Source organism: Macaca fascicularis, chromosome 9 (genome assembly GCF_037993035.2).
Source record: "Macaca fascicularis isolate 582-1 chromosome 9, T2T-MFA8v1.1".
NCBI lineage: Eukaryota > Metazoa > Chordata > Mammalia > Primates > Cercopithecidae > Macaca > Macaca fascicularis.
In genome coordinates, this window is record NC_088383.1 from 105,982,837 (window position 1) to 106,003,674 (window position 20,838).

Below are 20,838 nucleotides of genomic sequence, written 5' to 3' on the forward strand. Positions count from 1 at the left end.
AGTTAATGGCATGAGAAAATGCCCCAAACACATAGTTAGGTTTTAAACAAATCAGAATTTTGTAAAAAGACTTGCAAGCTATTATTGTATGACTTAATAAAAGATATATGTAAATAGTAGTCTTTTTTTAATTTTAGAAGTTGGAAGCAAAAGTATTCTTAGAAAATTCATTACTTTTGTTTAGAAAAATACCCTGATGGTGTTTCTTGGGGTGAAAGTCAAAGCTCCCCACTGCCACGTGCCTGGCCGGGCCAGCTGAGGGTGGAGCTGCCACCGGAGTAGGCTATTGGGGGCGGGGGGTAAAGGGCAAGAAAGGGAGAGACCCGGGAGAAGGGAGGCAACTTAGCACCCAGAAGCGGAGCAGGGGGCTGGAAGCTGAGGTCAGCCAGGGAGAAATTCCCTGCGGCAGGGTGCTGAGAGATGCTAAGGACAGGATGGCTGCACTGAGAAAAATCTGCTTCCTACAGCGACCTTCTGTGCTTGGTGCCATGGGGAAAAAATGAGGGATGGGGCTACCCTGAGAAGTCCCAGGAAACAGGGCATTGGAGCAGAGTGACTAGGGTTTCCTACATACAGGGGAGGGGGATTTGAAAGGGTTCCATTGCATATTAAGATAAGGTGATCCCATGAGTCTAGAGCACTTAGGGACAGTCAAAAGGCAGGTCTGAGTTCACCAAAATTACAGAAAGAAACTACACTAAAACAGGAACTGTTTTCTCTGAGCGATAGGTTAAGAAGTAAAGTTTATTTCCTTCTTTTATCCGTATTTTCCCATTTTTTAAGGATAGGAACTTTACTGCTCTTATAACCACACAAAGACACCACCAGGCAGGGCGTCTCCTCGCCTCTCCTGAAAACAGGGCCTCCCCTCCCCACCAAACCTCTCCCCTCAAGGGCATGCCAGGGGGTGCTGCCTGTCCACCCCATCTTCCTAACCTGCCCCACCCCACTGGTTGGACCCAGGGCTCCCTCTCCCTCGCCACTGGGGGGCCACGAATTACCTTCCTCACACCTGAAGTCAGGGAAGGCCACGTCCTGCAGGGGAATCTGCCGCAAGAAGTCAGGGTTCTGGCATCGCGGGTTCCCCGTCACGATCTTGCGCTTCCGCAGCCAGCCTCCCAGCCAGGCCAGCTGGCAGTTGCAGTTGAAAGGGTTGGCCAGGAGGTTCCTGGAAGAGGCAGGCCAGGCGGCCATGGAGACACTCTGCCCCTCTCAGCGGTCCCAGCAAACCCCTCTTGTCCACCACGGCCACACGGCCACACGGCCCTATCTCCCAGACCACCACCCGTCACCAAGAGGACCGGCTCTCAGGACTGGAGGGAGACCTCGAAATGTGGAACCCACGTTTCAGCAAACCACGAAGACCCAGCACCCCCAGGGTGAGCGCTTTCAAAGGGGCTGCCTGAGAGGACCACACCCTTGGGACAGTTGCTTCCAGAGCCCCCGCCCGCCTGTCCTGGAGGCCGGACTCACAGTGTGGAGAGGGACTGGAGGGTGTCGAAGGCCCCTGGGGACACGGTGGTGATCTGGTTGTCGTAGAGTGAGAGGAGCCGGACGTTGCGCAGGCCCGTGAAGCTGTCGTTGTGGATGCAGCTGATGCGGTTGTTCCGTAGCATCCTGGGGAGGAGCGGGGGAGGGGAAGGGGGCCCTTGCAGGCCTGCCAGCCGTCCACCTGGGCCACGCAGCTTCAGCCACCGTGGCTGGTTCACAGCTCTCCTCCACAGACCCCGAGCCGCAGAGCCAGGAACCCGCGCCAGTCAGGCCCCGGTCAGGTGAGGCGAGTTCTACACACCTGTGCCCACTCCAGACACCCACCCTGCCTCTGAGAAGCCTCGAGGCTCTGTCTCCCTCTCTCGCTGCCATTGTCCCGGCCCCCATGCTGGCCTCACCTCCACGCCCTGGGTGACCAGAGTTCCTGCCTGTCTTTAGGCCACGCTCCATATCAGTGCCCAGGAGACTTCCTAAAACCTAATCCATCATATCACTCTCCAGCTTCAAGTCCACTAACAGCCTCCAAACTGCCCACAGAGTCATGCTGAAACTCCTTACTCTGACCTGAGACCACGTCCACCCAGACCCGGACCATCTCAGCCCCTTACTCTGATCTGAGACCACGTCCACCCAGACCCAGACCATCTCAGCCCTGGCACCTGCCTGCCTCCCCAGAGATGGACCAGCCCTCAGCCTGCTACACCGCTGTGACAGTTTTCTGGAATACTCTTTTTCCTCATCTACATCTGGGAAAACTGCTGCTCATCTTCAAAAACCCAGCCCAAGCCTGATGCAGTGGCTCATGCCTGTAAAACCAGCACTTTGGGAGGCCAAGGATTACTTGAAACCAGGAGTTTGAGACCAGCCTGGGCAATATAGTGAGACCTTCTCTCTACAAAAAAATGTAAAACTTAGCCAGGCATGGTGGTGTGCACTTGTAGTCCCAGCTGCTTGGGAGGTTGAGGCGGGAGGATCTCTTGAGCCCAGGAGTTCAAGGTTACAGTAAGTTATGATGGCACGACGGCACCCCAGCTGCCTGGGAAACAGAGTGAGACCCTGTCTCCCTAAACAACAACAACAATAACAACAAAAACCCAGCTCAATTTCACTCCCCAACCAAAAGTAAAAACAAAAACCAAGCCAACACAGAATAGCCAACTCACAAAAGAAATTAAAATGGTTTACTAACATTCACAAAAATGTTCAATGTTACTACTAATCAAAGACATTTAAGCAATATTGATTTTTTGCCTGCCAAATTGAAAAAGAATGAAAAATATAATAATAATAATAATGACGTTCAGGATCTGTGACAGTCTGAGTGACTGGGCACTTCCACGCACTGGCAGGAGATGCCTTTGTACCCCCCTGGAAGTGCATTTGGTGAGATGCATCAAAATCCCTAAAACACTTCATGTTTTCACCGGACTACTCCATCTTCAGGAATTCCTAACAAGAGTATCATCATGCATTATCCATGAATTTCACAATAAAGATATTGTCACAGAATGAATGTGTTTCCCCTCCAATCCCTATGTTGAAGTCCTAATCCCTAATGTGATGGGATTAGGATGGGGGGTCTTTGGGAGGTGATGAGGTCATAAGGGTGGAACCCTCATGAACGGAGTTAGTGCCCTTATCAAGGAGATCCCAGAGAGCTCTCTTGCCCTCTTTCTACCATGTGAGGACACAATGAGAAGTCAGAAGTCTGCAACGCAGAAGGGGGCCCTCACCAGAACCCGTCCATGCTGGCATCCTGGTCTCAGACTTCCAGCCTCTAGAACTTCTGTTGTCTATAAAACTCCCATCTGTGGCAATTTATTATAGCAGCCTGAACTCACTAAGGCAGGTATCAATACAACACTGCTTATAAAAAACAAAATAGAAACAGCCTACTTTGCCAATAATTATATAATACCTAGTCATTCAAATTGATGCAGAATACTTTTTTTGTATTAGGAATTAAATGTGGAATGGAAAAAAATTTTAATATGTAATAGTGCTCATATTAAGTTTAAGGAAAAAGCAGGTTACTAAATAAAATGTACTATTCCATTAGAATATTTCTGTATGCATGCATGTATGCACGTATGTATGTGTGTGCACATGTATGCATATGCAGGTTTAGAGATATGTAAAAGACTGGAAAGACAGTTGTTTATACCAATAATTAACAGTGGCCATTTCTGGATAGTGATGGAGTATGGGCCCTTCTCTTCTCCTCTGTCCTATCTTCCCTGGAAAGAATGCAGCTGACTAGACAGCCCCCATGCCCACATTTAAGGAATACTAGGTAAGCTTAGAGAAAAATGAGGCAGCCTGTAGGAACAGCCTGGAAAGATGGCAAAGCTATATTCACAGGTGAAAACAGCAAGCTGCAAAACATAGTGCATAATAAAATTTGCTTTTTGTAAAATAAAGGAACAAAAATCCACAGGGAGTCCCGTCACACATTCGTCTACTTCTAAAATTTCCATGATAGGTGCTCAGAGACAAATCTACATCCTGCTGCAGATTTGGGATTTATACCCAGGCAAGTGGCTTCCTAGAGCTGTGGTGTCCAACATGGTAGCCACTAGCCACATGTAGCTATTTAGATTTAAATGCATTAAAATAAAATGAAATTCAAAATTCCGTGCCTCAGTAGCACTAGCCACATTTCAACTGCTCCACAGCCACATGAGGTGGCTGGTCTGGACAGCGTAGACATGAAACATTTCCATCTCTGTGGGAGATCCGATGGACTGCCCTGTCTATGGGACGCACTGCACATCCACAGGATCATCTGAAGAGCCAGCTCTGCTGGGGCAGATGGAGGGGGTGTCCTGCATCATGGAGGAGTGGGTGACCCCAGGATCCCACTGAGCTCCAGATTTTGGTCAGCTCAGGCTGGGCTGGGGGTTATGGGATCCCAGCATCTCAAGGACAGTGCAACATCGCTGCTCCCCCATCTACACCCACTAAGTCACCCTGGCAAGGTCATCCAGCCCCTCCTGCCTGCAGTAGTGCCAGCCACTCCTGAACTCATGCTGTGCTCTTGCAGCCTGACCAGAGGGCAATGGGAAGGGACCTCTAGGAGGGCCCACATGTCTCCATCCCTTGATGTCAACCAGGCATCGGCCCCATGCCCCAGGGTACAAGAGAACAGGCCTCACCAGAGAGTCACCAACACTTGATTACCTGTCCCAACACAGTCAGGGTCCTCAGTTCTCCCCATCTGCCTGAGAGCTGGGCCCAGGGGAGGGGCCATTCCAGCCTCTCTCTTCCTTTCCCTTGGCTTCACCTACCTCCTGCAGCTGGCCCACCCTGCTTCCCAGCCCTGCACACTCACAGGGTCCTCAAGCCATCCAGACCCCGGAACATGCCGCTCCGGATGGACTCCAGCTGGTTGGCAGTCAGGTGCAGCTCACTCACAGAGGCTGCGCCCTCGAAGGCCCCATCTTCAATTTCTGACACCTTATTGTTGCTCAGGTTGCTGGGAGAAGAGGTGGGGGGAGGATTACACATGGCCAGCACCCAGGAGCTCAGGCCCCTCCCTTCCTGCAGGCAACACCCCCATGCACAGAGCCCTGGCCCCCACAATGGGAGCTGCCCCCACCCTGGCATTTCCCTTCTCCATCCCCGGCCAGCATCCCAACAGACGCCTTCTCACCAACGGGTAACTCACATTTTCTTCAGATGTGTAAGTTTTTTAAACATCCCAGTGGCCTCCAGGATGGAAATCTCATTGTTATTCAATCGCCTGTAAGAGGCAAGAATGAACTTGCACGTTCACAAATGATAGACATTTCAAATCCCTTCCAAACTGAGAATATTTGGGACTCAAACAGAGAAGACTCCCGGAAGAATGTATCTGGCAAAATAAACTGATCCTATTGAAAGGAAGGCTGGGCCTAGTACTGGGAGAGGATATGAATGGGGATATTTTTAACATTAAAAATGCCACGAAAAATTTACAGACGTAAATGACAGATGCTTGCAGGCATCTATGCACATAGACATATGTGTACACAAATTCATATTTTTAGATAGAGGAATAAAAATAACAAAGGGTTTTGGAATCATGCCCCCGGAAGAAGACAAACGCATCGTTGAGAAAAGCCATCCCTGATTCAGGCTGGTGACCTGCCCTGAGTGCCAGAGACTGGCATCTGCTTTTGAGGGGTGAGGGGGGCTATAAATGAAGCAGAGGGCAGCCAGGATGGGGTTTCTTCCTGCCCAAGCCAGCAGCTGGCATGTCCTGAGCCAAAGGCTCCAGTGGTTCAGCCCCAGACAGGGCTGGACCAAGAAAATCCTGGAGTAGGCCAAGGAGGGTTAGTGGTAGAAAGAGACAGGGGAGGGCTGGTGGGGGCGGGGACCCTCACAGTTCAGCCGTGGACTGGGGGATGCGCTCAGGGATTTTGGTGAGCTTCAGGCTGGAGCACTCCACCACGCTGGCCTCACAGCGGCACTTGTGGGGACAGATCACGTCACTGTTGCACTCGCTGTTCAGCTGGTAATCCTCTGTGCCTGCCATGAGAGGGTGGGGGCAGGGGCTGAGGGGCCCAGGGCAGGCTCCCAGCAGTCTGTGCCAACCAAGGCCCCCAGCCTGCCCACCCACTGCCACCATTCCCACCAGGCTGGCCTTGGTTCCCCCCACTCTCTTACCTGGAATGAAGTACTGCTCTTTAGCTGGGGAGAGAAGCAGAAATACCACAATGCAGGAATCAGCCAGGACCTGCAGTAACAGCCCAGGCCCCAGCCCCACTGCTCAGCTGAAGGCACCCCAGACAGGGCTGAGGAGCCCATCTGCCCAGTCCCTGTGTGCAGAAGAGTGAGCCACAGAGCACGCATGTTCCTTGCCCAGGCTGACGCTGGGGGTGTCGCATCCAATTAAACCTCTTGCAAGGAGTGCCAAAACTATCGAGCTCTCACTTGCACTGGCACACGGTGGGGACTGTGCTAACTTTACAGGTGGGGATGGGGTACAGGTGGCGTCAGGTCCTTGACCAGGATCTAGGCTCAGAAGCTGCCCCACACTGTCCCCAGCCAGATGCCATGTGGACTACAATTGCTAAGGCTGTTTCTGCATCCCAAAGCCTGGAAGAGGCTCCTATCTCACCAAGGAGGGTTCCCAGGCCTCCTGAGTGTCTTAAAAGACTTGATAACAAAGGCATAAGAGAGAACTGGCTGAAAGTGGAGGAACCTGAGTCCTCCCTCTGGGACCTTCAGCAAGCCTTGCTTCTTCCCTAGGCCTCAGTAAAATGAGGTGGGACTGAACTACCATTCAGATCAAGTCTAGAATTTTGGGCCCACACCCTACAGCCTGGATTCACAGTAATGAAAGACACCTTTGTGGGAGCCATCCAGGAAACATCAGGGGGTCCCTGAGCAGGCTGAAGACAGACAGACAAGCAGACAGGTAGGCAGGCAGGCTGGTAGGGAGGCAGGTAGGTGAACAGGTGGGCAGGCGGGCAGGTATGCAGGTGGACAGGAGGCAGGTGGGCAGGTGGGCAGGCAGGCAGGTACCTGAGCACCGGAACTTCTTGCTCTTGATCTGCCCGATGCGTTTGTTGGAGAGGCGCCGGGGACTGGCACAACGGGCCCCACTTGTCTCGATGGGATTGGTGCGCAGGAAGTCTGCCAGCCACTTGAGGTTACAGTCACAAATGAAAGGGTTCTGGGCCAGGTGCCTATCCAAAGCAGGCAGATCAGCTATGAGAAACAAGGGCTGCAAACCCACGCTGACCTCCACCTGGACAGGGCCTTGTTGTGGCTGGGGCCAAGGAGGCTGCCTGTGTCCTGGAGCCTAGGGTTGGCCACAGCGGGAAAGGGAGAGTGGGGTGAACCCCCAGGGTGCAGCCCATCAGCTCTGGAGCGGTCCTGCCAGAGCACTACAAGGGAACAGTCTCTGCCACCCGGAGCTTCCTGCTGTCCCTGTCCTACTCCCCATCAAGCCTCATCCTGCCCCCTCTCTTTACACTCACCTTTCCCTCCCTCTGCTCTGCGACATTTCACAAGCATGAGCGGAGACAGGAAGGACCCAGAGACTGGCCAGAGCACCCCTGGCCTTTCACAGGCAAGGAAGCCAAGGCCCAGAGAAGGTAACAAAACCCAGGACTGCAGGTGCCCAGGCCACAGCCTCTGACCCTCCCCAGTGGCCATGAGCCCTGGTTTGTCCCCTTTCCTTCAGACTCAGGTAGCAGCCTGTCTCCTATAGGGAGTGCTGGGGCCAGAGTGGCAAGGCCTGCTGGAGTCCCTGGGCTTTGCAGGGAGTCACCATCCCCACCCCAGACCACAGGAGTGACCTCTCCTTGACCATTTTACAGCTGTCTCTCAACACAAAGAAAACTCAGAAACCATGACTGAGCAGCCCCTTCCTGGGGAATCACTCCGATTCTCTCGCAGGCTGCCTGTGTTGTCAGCAGGATAAACCTGGGGATGGTAGCAGGGAGCAGATGGCCGTGATGTGTGCAACCCCATGCTGGCAGATGCCCACGGGCGGGCTCCGACAAACAGTGGGTTCAGACCAGCCACTTCTGAGTGGGCATGCCCTGCTCATGGCTGTCCAAACAGAGGCAGCCTGGGAAGAGCATTCCTACACCTGTCCTGGCTCTGCACAATCGCTTGAACCTGGGAGGCAGAGGTTGCCGTGAGCTGAGATTGCGCCACTGCGCTCCAGCCTGGGCAACAAGAGCAAAACTCCGTCTCAAATTTAAAAAAAAAAAAGAAAGAAAGAAAAAGAAAACGAAGTACGGGGAGACAGAGCAGCGGGCCAACTCAAAGGGACTTGCCCTGCCATGCCACTTTTCCTCCATCTAAGTGCCATCAGTTCAGGCCATCTGACTTACTGGTCTCAGCCCAGGCCCCTGCAAGGGGCTGCAGAACTCTCCAAGCAGAAGAGTAAACCCTTGCCCAGGGTCTGTGCCCAGCTCAGCTCAGACCTTGGCGGTGCTCTCTGCCATCCATCACCTCCTGGGCTCTGCCCTCCGGCCCCCGGTTGGGAACTAGGTCCCCGCTACCTCTCCTTTGCAGTGTCCTTCCCTATTTCCCGCCTGAGTTTTTGCTCCTCTCAGCTCCACCAGGTGGACCAGGCCCCTCCTACCTCTTCTGCATCAAGCTCAACATTTATTTCCCCTATTAAACTTTCAGTTTCCACAGACAGGGTGTGTTTGCTGATATCCTGGAGGCAGAGTTTGTAGCTAATTTAAAACATACCAGGATTTAAGGACTGCTTATGACTCCTCCCCACCTGCCCATCCACATCTGCCTGTGACTTAGTGCCCCAGCCCCTGCCTGAACCACTTGCTTCCCTTTATTACCATCTTGGCAGAAAATTGTGCAAAGTCAATCTAATTGTGTTGTTTAGGCATGTATTAAAATACTCAAGGTGTGTGGCGTAGAATATCTCCTTCCTAGAAACAGGCTGTGCCAAAAACAACCTATAAAACTTGAACCACCCACAGAGACAGGTGGCTTCTATGTAAACTTTAGTATTTTATACAAATTAGAATTTTTAACAGTTTCAAAGGGCAGGAAGCTGGAAAGGGAAAACACTCAGGAGGAAGAAAAAAAATCCATTTGGGAAAAAATAACTGTGTTAAAGGAACACCCAAAAATGTGCTGCATATGTGGCCATGCAGCTGCCTCTGTGAACAGTTCTGGCAGCGGAAGGAAAGGAAGAGAGGACTAATTCTCAGTGTCTTTCTAGATATATGCATTAAGGAGTCACAGCTAAAAATCTTTGGAGGCAGAGGCTCAAAATCATTAGTCATTAGGGAAATGCAAATTAAAACCACAATGAGATACTACTTCATACCCACTAGGATGGCTAGAATCAACATGCAAAAAAAATAAAATAAAAAAGACAATACCAAGTGTTGGTGAGGATGAGAATGAGAGAAATTTGGAGCCCTCATAATACACCACTGGTGGGAATGCAAAATGGTACAGCCACTTTGGAAAACACTGGCAATTTCTTTAAAAAAGTTATACAGGAATTTACCATATGAACCAGAAATTCCAAAAGAAATGAAAATGTTGGCCAGACGCGGTGGCTCATGCCTGTAATCCCAGCACTTTGGGAGGCTGAGGCAGGTGGATCATGAGGTCAGGAGTTCAAGATCAGCCTGGACAAGATGGTAAAACCCTGTCTCTACTAAAAACGCAAAAAAAAATTAGCCAGGTGTGGTGGTGAGCGCCTGTAATCCCAGCTACTCAGGAGGCTGAGGCAGAGAATTGCTTTAACCCAGGAGGTGGAGGATGCAGTGAGCCGAGATTGCTCCACTGCACTCCAGCCTGGGCGACAGAGCGAAATTCCATCTCAAAAAAAAAACAAAAAAGAAATGAAAATGTTGGTTCACACAAAGATTTGTGAGTGAATATTCATAGCAGCATTGTTCATAATGTCCCTAAGGTGGAAACCGCCCCAAATGTCCATCACCTGGAATGGACAAGCAAATTGTGGTCTATTTACACAATGGAAAAATTATTTGGTAATCAAAAGGAACAAAGTACTGATACATGCTACAATATGAATGAGCCTCAAAAACATTATGCTAAAGAAAGAAGTCAGTCACAAAAGATGACATATTGTATGATTCCTTTTTTTTTTTTTTGGAGTCAGGGTCTCAGGCTGTCACTCAGCCTAAGTGCAGTAGTACAATCAGCTCACTGCATCCTTGAACTTCTGGGCTCAAGGAATCCTCCCATCTCAGCCTCTTGAGTACTTGGGACCACAGGCATGAACCACCACACCTGGCTAATTTTTAAGAATTTTGTGTAGAGATGGGGATTTCACTATGTTGCCCTGGCCTCAGGTGATCTGCCCACCTCAGCCTCCCAAAGCACTGGGATTACAGGTGTGAGCCACTGCACCTGGACTGCACGATTCCATTTTTATGAAATGTCCAGAAAAGGCAATCTACAGAGAAAGAAAATAGATCAGTGATGGCCAGTGGCTGAGTCTGGAAATGGGGACAAGGGATTTTGAAGGCAAGGTGATGGAAATGTTCTAAAGTTGAATCATAGTGATAGTTGAACTCTGGAAATTTACTAAAAATCATTGAATTGTATACTTAGAACAGGTGAATTTTAGTATGTAAGTTATACCTCAATAGGGCTATTTCTTTTTTTTTTAAATGTTAAATCTCTTGGGGCAAGTAAAACTGCAGCAAAATCAATAGTGTTACACAGGAACTCGGCCACAGATCTTGGAGCTACGGACAAATCAAACATGATTTGGTAAATTTAAATCTGCTCAGGTTTAATAAAATAAGACTCAGTCAAGAAGCTGAACCACTTGAGGTTCTAATAATATTACTTGATTAGTACCTTGGATTTATATTTCTTTTATTCTTGTTCCAAATTGTAGTCGTTAACATCTAATAGATGTGCATGAAAGTTCGGTGTTGCTTTACAGCCTTCAATAATGAGTTCTGTTCTTACAGAAAAAGCACAATTAAAGGGGAAGCTAAGTAATTTCTCGGTGATGGTGAAGAGATGCCTGAGATCAAATTCCTGTTTTACCGAATGTTCTGCAACATTGGGTGTGTCACATAACCTCCCTCAGTCTTTGTTTTAGGTAAAATCAGGATGATAGCACCTATCTTCATAGCATCTCTAAGTATTAAGATAATACATGCAAATAACAATGGCTCACATGAGTCTCTCACTCCATTCCCCATCCCCAAGGTTTTCCTGTGTGTGGGTCCCTGGCCAGTAAATCTCCTTAGCATGTTTCTTTCAGACATTCTGCCAGCTGCTTCAAATAGTCCACCTTGCCAGTGTCTCCCTGTACCCTCTAATTTCACATACTTGGCAAAGTTTCCCCATGGGGCTTCCTCTTCATCTCCCTGGCTATAAGTAAATTAATTAGCAGGAGTTGGGCTGCAGGCGAATTTGTGGGCTTTAATGAGTTTGTCTTTGTGGCTGACATCTCTGGTGATGTGCAGAGTCCCCAGGGGTCCCGAGCTGTACCTTTTACTCAGCCTGTTTGGAACCTATCCCAATACCCCAAGTAGATGTTATCTGATGATTGAGCACTGCCTGGCACAGACAGGGGCAGGGATGACAGTGACAACAACGGACATAGTAATATTAATAATTAATGCTCATTAAATGCACACTACAGGACCCACAAGTCAGCACATCCCGTCTTACTGTAGGCTCAGAATTAAAGATGTAGAATGAGAGGACCATTTATGTGCCTAAGTGTAACCACACAGCAGATGAGAATTTTCCTTACGTGGAAACATTCCAGTTAAATATAAGGATTCTGTTTTAAAGCATAGTCACAACTGCATTAGAAATGAAAAAAGAATGTTAGAATTCTGATATGGTTTGGATGTTCATCCCCACCAAATCTCATGTAATCCCCAGTGTTGGAGGTGGGGCCTGATGGGAGGTATTCGGATCAGTGTTCAGTGTTCAGCTGAATTTGTATCAGTCTACTTTTGTGTTTCTATAAAGGAATACCTGAGACTAGGTAATTTATAAAGAAAAGAGGTTTACTGGGCTGACAGTTCTGTGGGCTGGACGAGTATGGCACCAACATCCACTCGGCTTCTGGTGAGGCCTCAGGAAGCTTACAATCATGGGAGAAGGCAAAGCGAGGTTAGGCATGACAGTGGATCCCTCGTGACTGGCTTGGTGCTGCCCTCGTGATAATGAGTAAGTTCTTACTCTGAGTTTATGCAAGATCTGGTTATTTAAAAGAGCATGGCACTCCCTCTCCTTCTCTTGCTCCTTCTCTTGTCATGTGACATGCCTACCCTTGCTTCACCTTCCGCCATGATGGTAAGCTTCCTGAGGCCTTACCAGAAGCCAAGCAGATGTTGGTGCCATATGTGTACACCACCCCCCCCCCACAGAACTGTCAGCTAAGTAAACCTCTTTTCTTTATAAATTACCTAGTCTCTGGTATTCCTTTATAGTAACACAAAAACAGACTGATACAAATTCAAAATCACCATTTCAGGATTGCTAATGAATTAATGGATTCAAGCACTGAGATCAATGGCTGTTTTTATTACAAAAGGGAGACAGCCAGACATCTGTCTGCCTCCTGATGGGAAGTCCACAATCCCATCTATAAAGTCATCTTGCCAAATAAATCAATCAAAACTGAACCTGACCAAGCTCCTAGATCCAATTTTAAATCTGCAGGACACAGAGGGGACAGAGGAACATGTGAAACTACACCACAGGGATGCAATCAAAAAAGTGTAGACCCTACAGAACCAATGATGCAGTGTCTTCAACAAATGAATTACAAGGAAAAGGAAAATGAAGAGGACACATAGATTAAAAGCAACTTAAGAGGTACATCAACCAACATAAACCAACATCAGCCAATTATATTGCACAGGCTTTATTTAAATCCTGATGTGGTGGCTAACATCTGTAATCCCAGCTCTTTGGGAGGCCGAGGCGGGTGGATCATGAGGTCAGGAGTTTGAGACCAGCCTGGCCAACAGGTGAAACTCCATCTCTATTAAAGATACAAAAAATTAGCTAGGCGTGGTGGCGGGCACCTGTAATCCCTGCTACTTTGGAGGCTGAGGCAGGAGAATCACTTGAATCCGGGAGGTGGAGGTTGCAGTGAGCTGAGATTGTGCCATTGCACTGCAGCCTAGGTGACAGAGCGAGACTCTGGCTCAAAAAGCAAACAACAAAAACAAACAAACAAAAGAATTGCATAACATGCAAGAGACACTTGGAAATTTGAACACTAATTAGATACTCAATGATATTAAGGAATTAATTGTACAGCATTGGAAGCTGGGTGATTAAAAATAGTACTCTTTTTTTTTTTTTTTTTTTTTTTTTTTGAAACAAGGTCTCTCTGTTGCCCAGGTGGGAGTGCAGGGGGTGTGACCACAGCTCACTGCAGCCTGAACCTGCTAGGCTCAAGCAATCATCCTACTTTAGCCTCTCAGGTAGCTGGGACTACAGGTGTGTGCCATCACACCTGGCTACTTTTTTAAAAAAAGTTCTTGTGGAGATGGGGTGCCCAGCCATGTTACCCAAGCTGGTATTGAACTCCTGCACAATCCTCCTGCCTTGGCCTCCCAGAGTATTGGGATTACAGGCATGAGCCACCATGCCTGGTCCACTGTATTACTCTTAATCTGCTTATAATTTTCCACAATAAAATATTACAACCAATTACCAGATTTACTGCTCTCTAATTTTTTATTCACAGTCACCATTGTCATTACTGTATTTCATCTGATTTGACATTATGAATTGTAAGAGGCACTACTATTTTTTGTACTATCAATAAAAAACAAAATGCTGCCAACTAAGTGATGTACCACTGATTATAACATGCATCCCAGTTTCAGAGCTGTTAATGTGGAAACAACATGTGTCTTAGAATCAATGTGATATATTATCATCATCATCACCATCAATATTATTGTTAGCTAAAGCCAGCATTTATCAAGCACTTGTAATGAGCTAAGCTTCGTACAAACATCCTCTTTAATCTCATAACAACCCTATGGGAAGGCATCCCCATCTTACGGATAAATAAAAATGAGGCCCAGAGAAACTGCCCAGAGTCACACAGCCAATAAGAGGCCTAGGTGGACTTTGAACCCAGGATGGTCTAACCCAGGTCTGTGTCCTTCCTCTGTAAGAGGCCACCCCCAGTGAGCCCAGCAGCCCAGAGCCAGACCACTGCCTGTCGGTGGAGGCTGCAACCTCCCCCAGGCCCGCCTGCTGGGAGGGGAGAAGAAGAAGGCATCAGGGCGCTCACAGAGTCTGGATGGCCCGCAGGGAGGTGAAAGTGCCCTTGGCGAGGCTCTGGATCTTGTTGTCATACAAGGAGAGCAGCGAGAGGTTCTGCAGGTCCTGGAAGGCATCGGGCCGGATGCAGTTGATCTTGTTGGCATTCAGGAGCCTGTGGGCAGAGCCAGGACCAAGTGGTAAGGAGAGAGGCTTGACATGAGACCCATCTCACGTCCTGGGCACCTTCTTTGGCCCCGGCCTGCGTTATTACAGGGAGGAGCCCCTATAGGAGCAGGCCTTCTCCATGCACAGGGACATCTCGGTCAACCCACTCTTCTCTCTTTCCGAGAACTGCTCAGATGCCCTGTGGGATTCTGGGAAAGCAGAGAGCCACCTTGCAAAGGCATTTTGGTTGGAGGGGGGGCTCCTCCTCCTTCCCAGAGGTCCATTGGGTTCCCCAGACAGCTGAGTTGGAACGTTTGTGTTCTGTGCCTCTTGAGCCCTGGGAGAAAATCTTTGCCTGAAAGTTCACGGTTCAAGGAGGCCGAGCTGACCTGGGTGTCCCCCTGGAGGAGAAAGCTCTGTCTCCAGCCACACCGAGCTCCTCAGGAGCATGGGCTGTCTCAGGAGCCTCTCTGCTTTGGCATCCTGTGAGCAGCTGTGAAGCTGCCTCTACCTCCCTCTCTAGCCTCTGCAGAGCCCTGGAGACTTTCTCAGCCCTAGTGGGTCTGCCTGTCTTCCAAGCTCACTGTCTCAATTGAGTTCCATACCCCAAAGAGGCTGAAAGGGACAGTCTAGCAGGCCAGAGGAATGCTGGCCCTTCCCTGGGTCCCACCCAAGACACCCAGGATTCATTCTTACAGGAGCTGTAGGGTGTATAAGCCTCCAAACACACCGCGGGGGAGGTCTGTGATCTTGTTTCCATAGAGGACCCTGGAGAAAAGGCAGCAGAGAGGAGAGTTATAGAGGACAGCCCACCAGGGCGATAACACAGCTCTGCAGATGGCCCCAGCTCAACAGTGCTGCCCCTAAGCCATTTACATGAAGCACATCCTAATGGTGTATATTTGTTATAGCAACTTGTCCACCACCCTCACACGTGGACCCCACAGAAGGCTGCAAAGGGGTGCTTCCTGGGAAATTCATCTGGTCTAGAATCCAAAAGGAGATTGTTGAGAGAAGAGAAAACCCCATGGGCAAGAATAACTAACATATTTTCAGAGAGTTACAGGAAAAAATAGAATGCCAGACGGCACATGCAGTGTGAGATCCGGATGGTGGGACTTCAAGCATTTTTTTAATATACTTTAGCATTTTCAAAGTTTTCTGCATTGAGCATGAATTCCATGTATAGATTTTTATAAAAAACAAAAGTTCAAAAAAAACACATGTAGACATGGGTGGGTTCGGGGGGACAGTGAAAGCATCCAGGAGGTTTGGGGAGGGGGGTTGTATGCCATTCCCAATATCATAATCGGACCCCACAAGCTACCCTCGTAAATGTTCAAGCTGAGTAAAAAATCCTGGGTACTTCTTCTTCAAACGTGGCTTCAAGATCATTCCTGGAGTGGGGCACAGCAACAGCAAAGGCCCTGCAAGGGAGCTGTGTGCGCCTGTCCTGTGTGGACAGGTGACAGGGCCAATGTGGCTGGAATGGAGGAAACAAATGGGGCGGTAGCTTGGGCTTTACCCAACCAGCATCAGGAAGCCATTGAGACAGCATCAGATTCCCATTTCAGAAACACCCCTCAAGCTGCTGGGTGGGAAATGGAGCAGAGGGGGCAGGAACTGAAGCAGGGAGGCAAGATCAGGGCTGGCCGAGATAGACAGTGTTGGTGGGGTGTACTGGAATCATCCACGTTGCTATATGCAGGGAGGAGGCTGTGACCAGGTACCCATGAACAACAGAAAACCACTTGATTGGGTTCTTCACTTTTTACCTTTTTAGACTGCCATGTTCCAACTTAGGAGAGCTTTATTCACTTCTCAGAGGAAGGGGCCTGCATTTTGGCAGGCCACTTTCAGAATCTGGTCTCCTCAGCCAATGACAGCGATCCCTCACCAGGCTGTCATGCACAGCTGTGTAGGGTGTATACTGCACAACTTCAGGGGTGCCATTCACAATTAGCCCCAGCCTCTACTTGGACTCTGCTCCAAGAAAAGATGGCATGCACAGAAGGCACTGAGCTGGCAGGCTCCCACACTCCCCGGGGGAGTTCCATTCTGTTGTACTTGCCAGGCCTCTAGTCTATGCCAAGCACGTGTCCTGGGCTGCCAAGGAGCAGGTGAAAACACTCATCCCCTAGAGTAACAAATGGCCCCTCCTACAGGGAACTCGCCCAACTCCAGGGCACCCTGAGTGTGCTCTCCGTACAGACAAAGTGCTGTAGGACCTCGGGGAGTGAGACACTTGGTGAGTGGGAGATGGGGGTGCTTCACTACCTTTTGTATGCTCTATTGACAGACTTCCCCAGTAGAGCCCGAAGGAAGGGAAATACTGGAAGGAGGAACCGGCAAATACTGTTCAAGCAGCACCCACCACATCTTGGGATTCATCACATTTGGGATAAAAGATAGCAAGGTGTGGCAGATGTTATAACTGGAGCTGGTGCTCACTGGCCCTGCGGTGACTGCAGAGGCCTCAGGAGCAGAGTACACTGGGCTTTGGTGGGGGGACAGGGCCAAGATGGTTGTGCAAAGAATGCTGGGAAAATCCTCACCGTGGCAGGGAGTGCATCCCAGTTGCCAGGGGCAACAGCTCTGCCTAGCTTCTCCACACTTCTCCCGCGCCCAGCATCAGAGGGTCCACCAGTGAGGAAGAGGGAGCTGGAACAGCAAACCCTTTGCAGCCAAAGGATGACCCACTGAGGCTGGGGTGGGCAGGGACTGTGTGGAGGGGGGCATAGTCCTGCTCCTCCTTCTGCGTCCACCAGGGCCCTGGGCCCTGCCAGCCTCCTCAGGGGATGGCCTGGGCCACTGAGGAAGCCTTGGCACTGCTACTCACAGTGAGTTCAGGGAGCGGAGGCCCTGGAAGGCGTCGGGCGCAATCTCAGCAATCTGATTGTTGCTCAGGTCTCTGCAAAGTGAGCAGAGGAGAGGGGCATCTGAATCCCTCAATGGCCACTGAGCCCTGCCCAGTCTCCTCCACCTCCTAGATGCCACGGAAGCAGGGCGGAGTGCTTTGAAATGACAATAGTGAGAGGCCAGATCTTTCCTCCATTTGAAAAGCCCATGGCCGCTATTTCCCTGTGCAGTCTGAGGGCTGGGCAGGAGGGGGCACTCCAACTTGGGAAGTTATGGACAAAGCTTTCCCATGCATCCCAGCAATCTCCTGGCCCCTCCCATCCTTAATTGCTCCTATTGGTACCCAAGCTGAAATGGGAAGATGACAAGCAGCTCCCGTCACAGGCCAGGCTCAGGCTCAGCACTCCCTTCAGGCCTCATGATAGCCCTGCAAGGAGGTCCCTGCATCACAGCCAAGCAGCCTGAAGGGCAGGAATGCCAGGTGACTGGCTCAGGGCCACTCAGCTGCGGGATGCTGAGTTAGGGCCTGCCCCAGGGCTGTGGGGCCACCCAGGATCTCCATCAGCCTTGTACCAGCTCCCCAGGAAGCAGCGGGAGGCACTCACATCCTCCGTAGCTTTCTGTAGGGTGAGAAGGCTCCAGGGGGGATGGACTTGATGCCATTGAGCTCCAGGCGTCTGCGGAGAGAAAACAGAGGGGAAGCGCAAGGGCCTAGGTCAGCCCAGCCGTGGGTGTTATCTGCTGGGCTCATCCACCCTGAACAAGCCTTTGGCCCCTCCTGCCCCTGTTCCCTTCCCCCTTCCAGAAGTTGAAGTCTGGGGTAAGGACACTGGAACAGACAGAGAGAATGCTGACTTGAGTTCCATTATCCCAGGCGTTTGTAACTGAAAGGGGCCCACAAATGATGCTGAGAACCCGATTCTAGCAGACTCACACCGCTGGGTGGGACCACAGACGGACACTCCCTCCCCAGCCCTGCAGAGTTTCCCAGTCCTGGACACAAAGCTCAGCCCAGCAGGGGCAACCTGTGTATTCTCCATGGTCACTGAGGGGCCTTGGGGCAAGCCCTGAGGCAGCGCCTACTCCAGCTCTTCACTGGCCCTCCGGAGCCAGGCCAGCCGAGCGGCTGCGCCCCAGCATCTGCCCTGCCCTGTACTCACATCTCCGTCATGGTCTCCGGCAGGTTGGCCGGGATGGCAGTGAGACCTTTGCCACGACAGTCCACGATGCCATTGCTGCAGGTGCACATGGCCGGGCAGGAGCCGGAGGACAGGGTGCAGGTGGGCACGTGCCCCGCTTCCCCCTGGCCTGCAGAAACAGGGGGGTGTGGCCTCAGGCTGTCGTGCATCAGCACCTCCCTTGAGCCCAGATACAGACTGATGGATGGGACACGGTGCACACTGCAGTTTCTCTGGATGAGGATGAACCAGGGGGATCACTAATGAAATAAGATTCTGGACTTTGGTATAACTCTGTGGGCACCTGGCACACAGTAGGTTCTTATCAGATGTTTGCTGAACTTGAATCTGAACTGAACTGCACTGGTGTGTGATTCATACACGAAGAAATCCTTGCCCAGAATTCTGAAGCTCTGGATTCTAGTCCAAGTCACTTAACACTTCTGAGCCTGAGTCCCCTCATCTGTCATATGAAGGTGATAATGACTGTTTCCTAAACACTCAAGCACTTACTCTATGCCACATTCTATAATAAGTGTAGTACATGCAGTATTGCACTTAAACTTAAGAGGAGCCTATTACTGTTGCCATTCTACAGCTGAGAAAACAGAGTCCTCGATATTAATTAATTTGTAGAAATTCTCACAGCTAATAAGTGGTAAAACCAGGATCCAGCTCAGTGTCTAAAATAAGAGCCTTTGAAAAACTGGAGGTACAATTTATACAAAGTGCTCTTTCTGAAGCATGTAGTTGGTGGAACCACTACCTAGACATAGAACATTTCCATTACCCAAGAAGATCCCTCCTGCCCCTTCCCTAAAGTAACCACTATTCTGAGATCTATCACGAAAGATTTGTTCCGCTCGTTTATGAACTTCACATAAATGAAACAGTAGTTTCTCTTGTGTCTGGCTTTTTTTGCTTAATATGCAATCTTTGAGATTCACCATGTTGCTGTGTGTATCAGTAGTTTGTTCTTTTTCATTGCTGAGTAGTATTCCATTATATGGATGTGTCATAATTAGTTGGTGGACATTCAGGTTGTCTCCAATTTGGGGCTATTATGGAAAAAGCTGTCTTTAACATTTTTGGACATTTTTGCAGAAAAAAATGCACACACCTAGCAGGAGTGGCAGGTCACAGGGTGGACAGACGTTGAGCTTTAGTGGATCCCGCTACACAGTCCTGCAGAGTGGTTGAGCCAATTGATACCCCCACCAACATTCTAACTTCGAATATTTTCCATGGCTGCCCCAAAGGGTGGGCACCAGAACCAAATGAGACAAAGCTACATGGATTCCTGGCATATTGTGACAGTGGCCTTCAAAGGAAAAGGGTTGCCAGGCCGATCAGACTCCAGAGGAGAAACTAATGTCTGAAAATAGAAACCACAGTCTTCCAAATGCAAAGGAAAAGGTTTCATTTCAAAATAAAAATTGTCCAAGTGATTTACCGATTCCCATTCCTAAAAACTGTGGCAGCTGCAATGATGCAGAGGCAGTCCTGGCTCACACATGAGACATACCCACATGTACACACACACGTTTTCACACACAGGCACACACACACTCATACACACATCTGCACGCACACACACACAGCAGTGCTGAGCATTGGTGTTCAAGCCCAGCCATTGCTCTGGGTGTCTGCCAGTGCAGTGGAGGAGGTGACAGCCACAGCCAAGAGCCTCATACTGAGGAGGGGAGGCTGTGCCTAGGAGATGCTTTCCTTCAGAGCTCTGTGTGGCTGGCAGGCCCAGTCCACAGGTTTGGGAGAAACAGTCAGCCTCTAAATCCTCTGTCACAAATCTGAGAACTGTCCATTCATTCAGCAAGCATTTCCTGTGCCAAGCAAAGTGCTGAGGATGTGCCAGAAACACAATGCGGGACCTCATGTAGGATCACAGAAGGCTCCCTGGGCCCTGCAGGGTGAGGAGGAGTCGGCAGGCAACAAGGAGGGAAGGGTGTGCCCAGCAGGGGAGCAGCCTGTGAGGTCAGGGCTGGGGGCACCTGCACCAGGAAGGGGCAGAGGCAGGCACAGCTGGGGAAGCTGCAGGCAGCGGGAGGCAGGGGAGGCGGCGCTGACCCTGGCCAGGCTTGCAGAGCCTGAGGGCAGTTCAGACTCTCCACACAGTGCTGACGGCCAGGTGAGTACACGAGCAGTGACCGCCCAGACTTGTGGGTTCTTTTTGGTCTTCTGGCTGCAGTATGGACATCAAAGGGGCCAGGGAGGACGTGGGCAACCAGCTATCACAGAACCCCAGAGGGAAGGTGAAAGGGCGTGGGCTTTGAGGCCCACCTCTTTTGGAGCCAAGTTTAGAGGGCCCAATTCAATGACTTGTCTAGGCAGCAGAGGTGAGGCGATCGGAGGAGGGAGAAGGGGGTGATAGCAGGGGCAAGGAGCCCAGAGGACATTAGAGGAGGCACTGAGT

General features: G+C 50.1%; 1 protein-coding gene across 4 annotated transcripts in view; it reads right to left on the reverse strand.

Moving 5' to 3' along the window:
* The window catches only part of SLIT1 (slit guidance ligand 1), a 190,613-nt gene that overhangs the window by 43,489 nt on the left and 126,286 nt on the right, over positions 1-20,838 (reverse strand). For all 4 annotated transcript variants that reach the window (XM_065521219.2, XM_005566094.5, XM_065521217.2 and 1 more), the window contains exons 9-20: positions 18,390-18,537; positions 17,835-17,906; positions 17,210-17,281; positions 15,067-15,138; positions 14,234-14,377; positions 7,000-7,163; positions 6,139-6,162; positions 5,856-6,000; positions 5,159-5,233; positions 4,823-4,966; positions 1,474-1,617; positions 1,002-1,168 (exon numbers count right to left, since the gene is read on the reverse strand). In XM_065521219.2, coding sequence (XP_065377291.1) covers positions 1,002-1,168; positions 1,474-1,617; positions 4,823-4,966; positions 5,159-5,233; positions 5,856-6,000; positions 6,139-6,162; positions 7,000-7,163; positions 14,234-14,377; positions 15,067-15,138; positions 17,210-17,281; positions 17,835-17,906; positions 18,390-18,537 — 1,371 coding nt within the window. The remainder of the gene's footprint in view (positions 1-1,001; positions 1,169-1,473; positions 1,618-4,822; positions 4,967-5,158; positions 5,234-5,855; positions 6,001-6,138; positions 6,163-6,999; positions 7,164-14,233; positions 14,378-15,066; positions 15,139-17,209; positions 17,282-17,834; positions 17,907-18,389; positions 18,538-20,838) is intronic.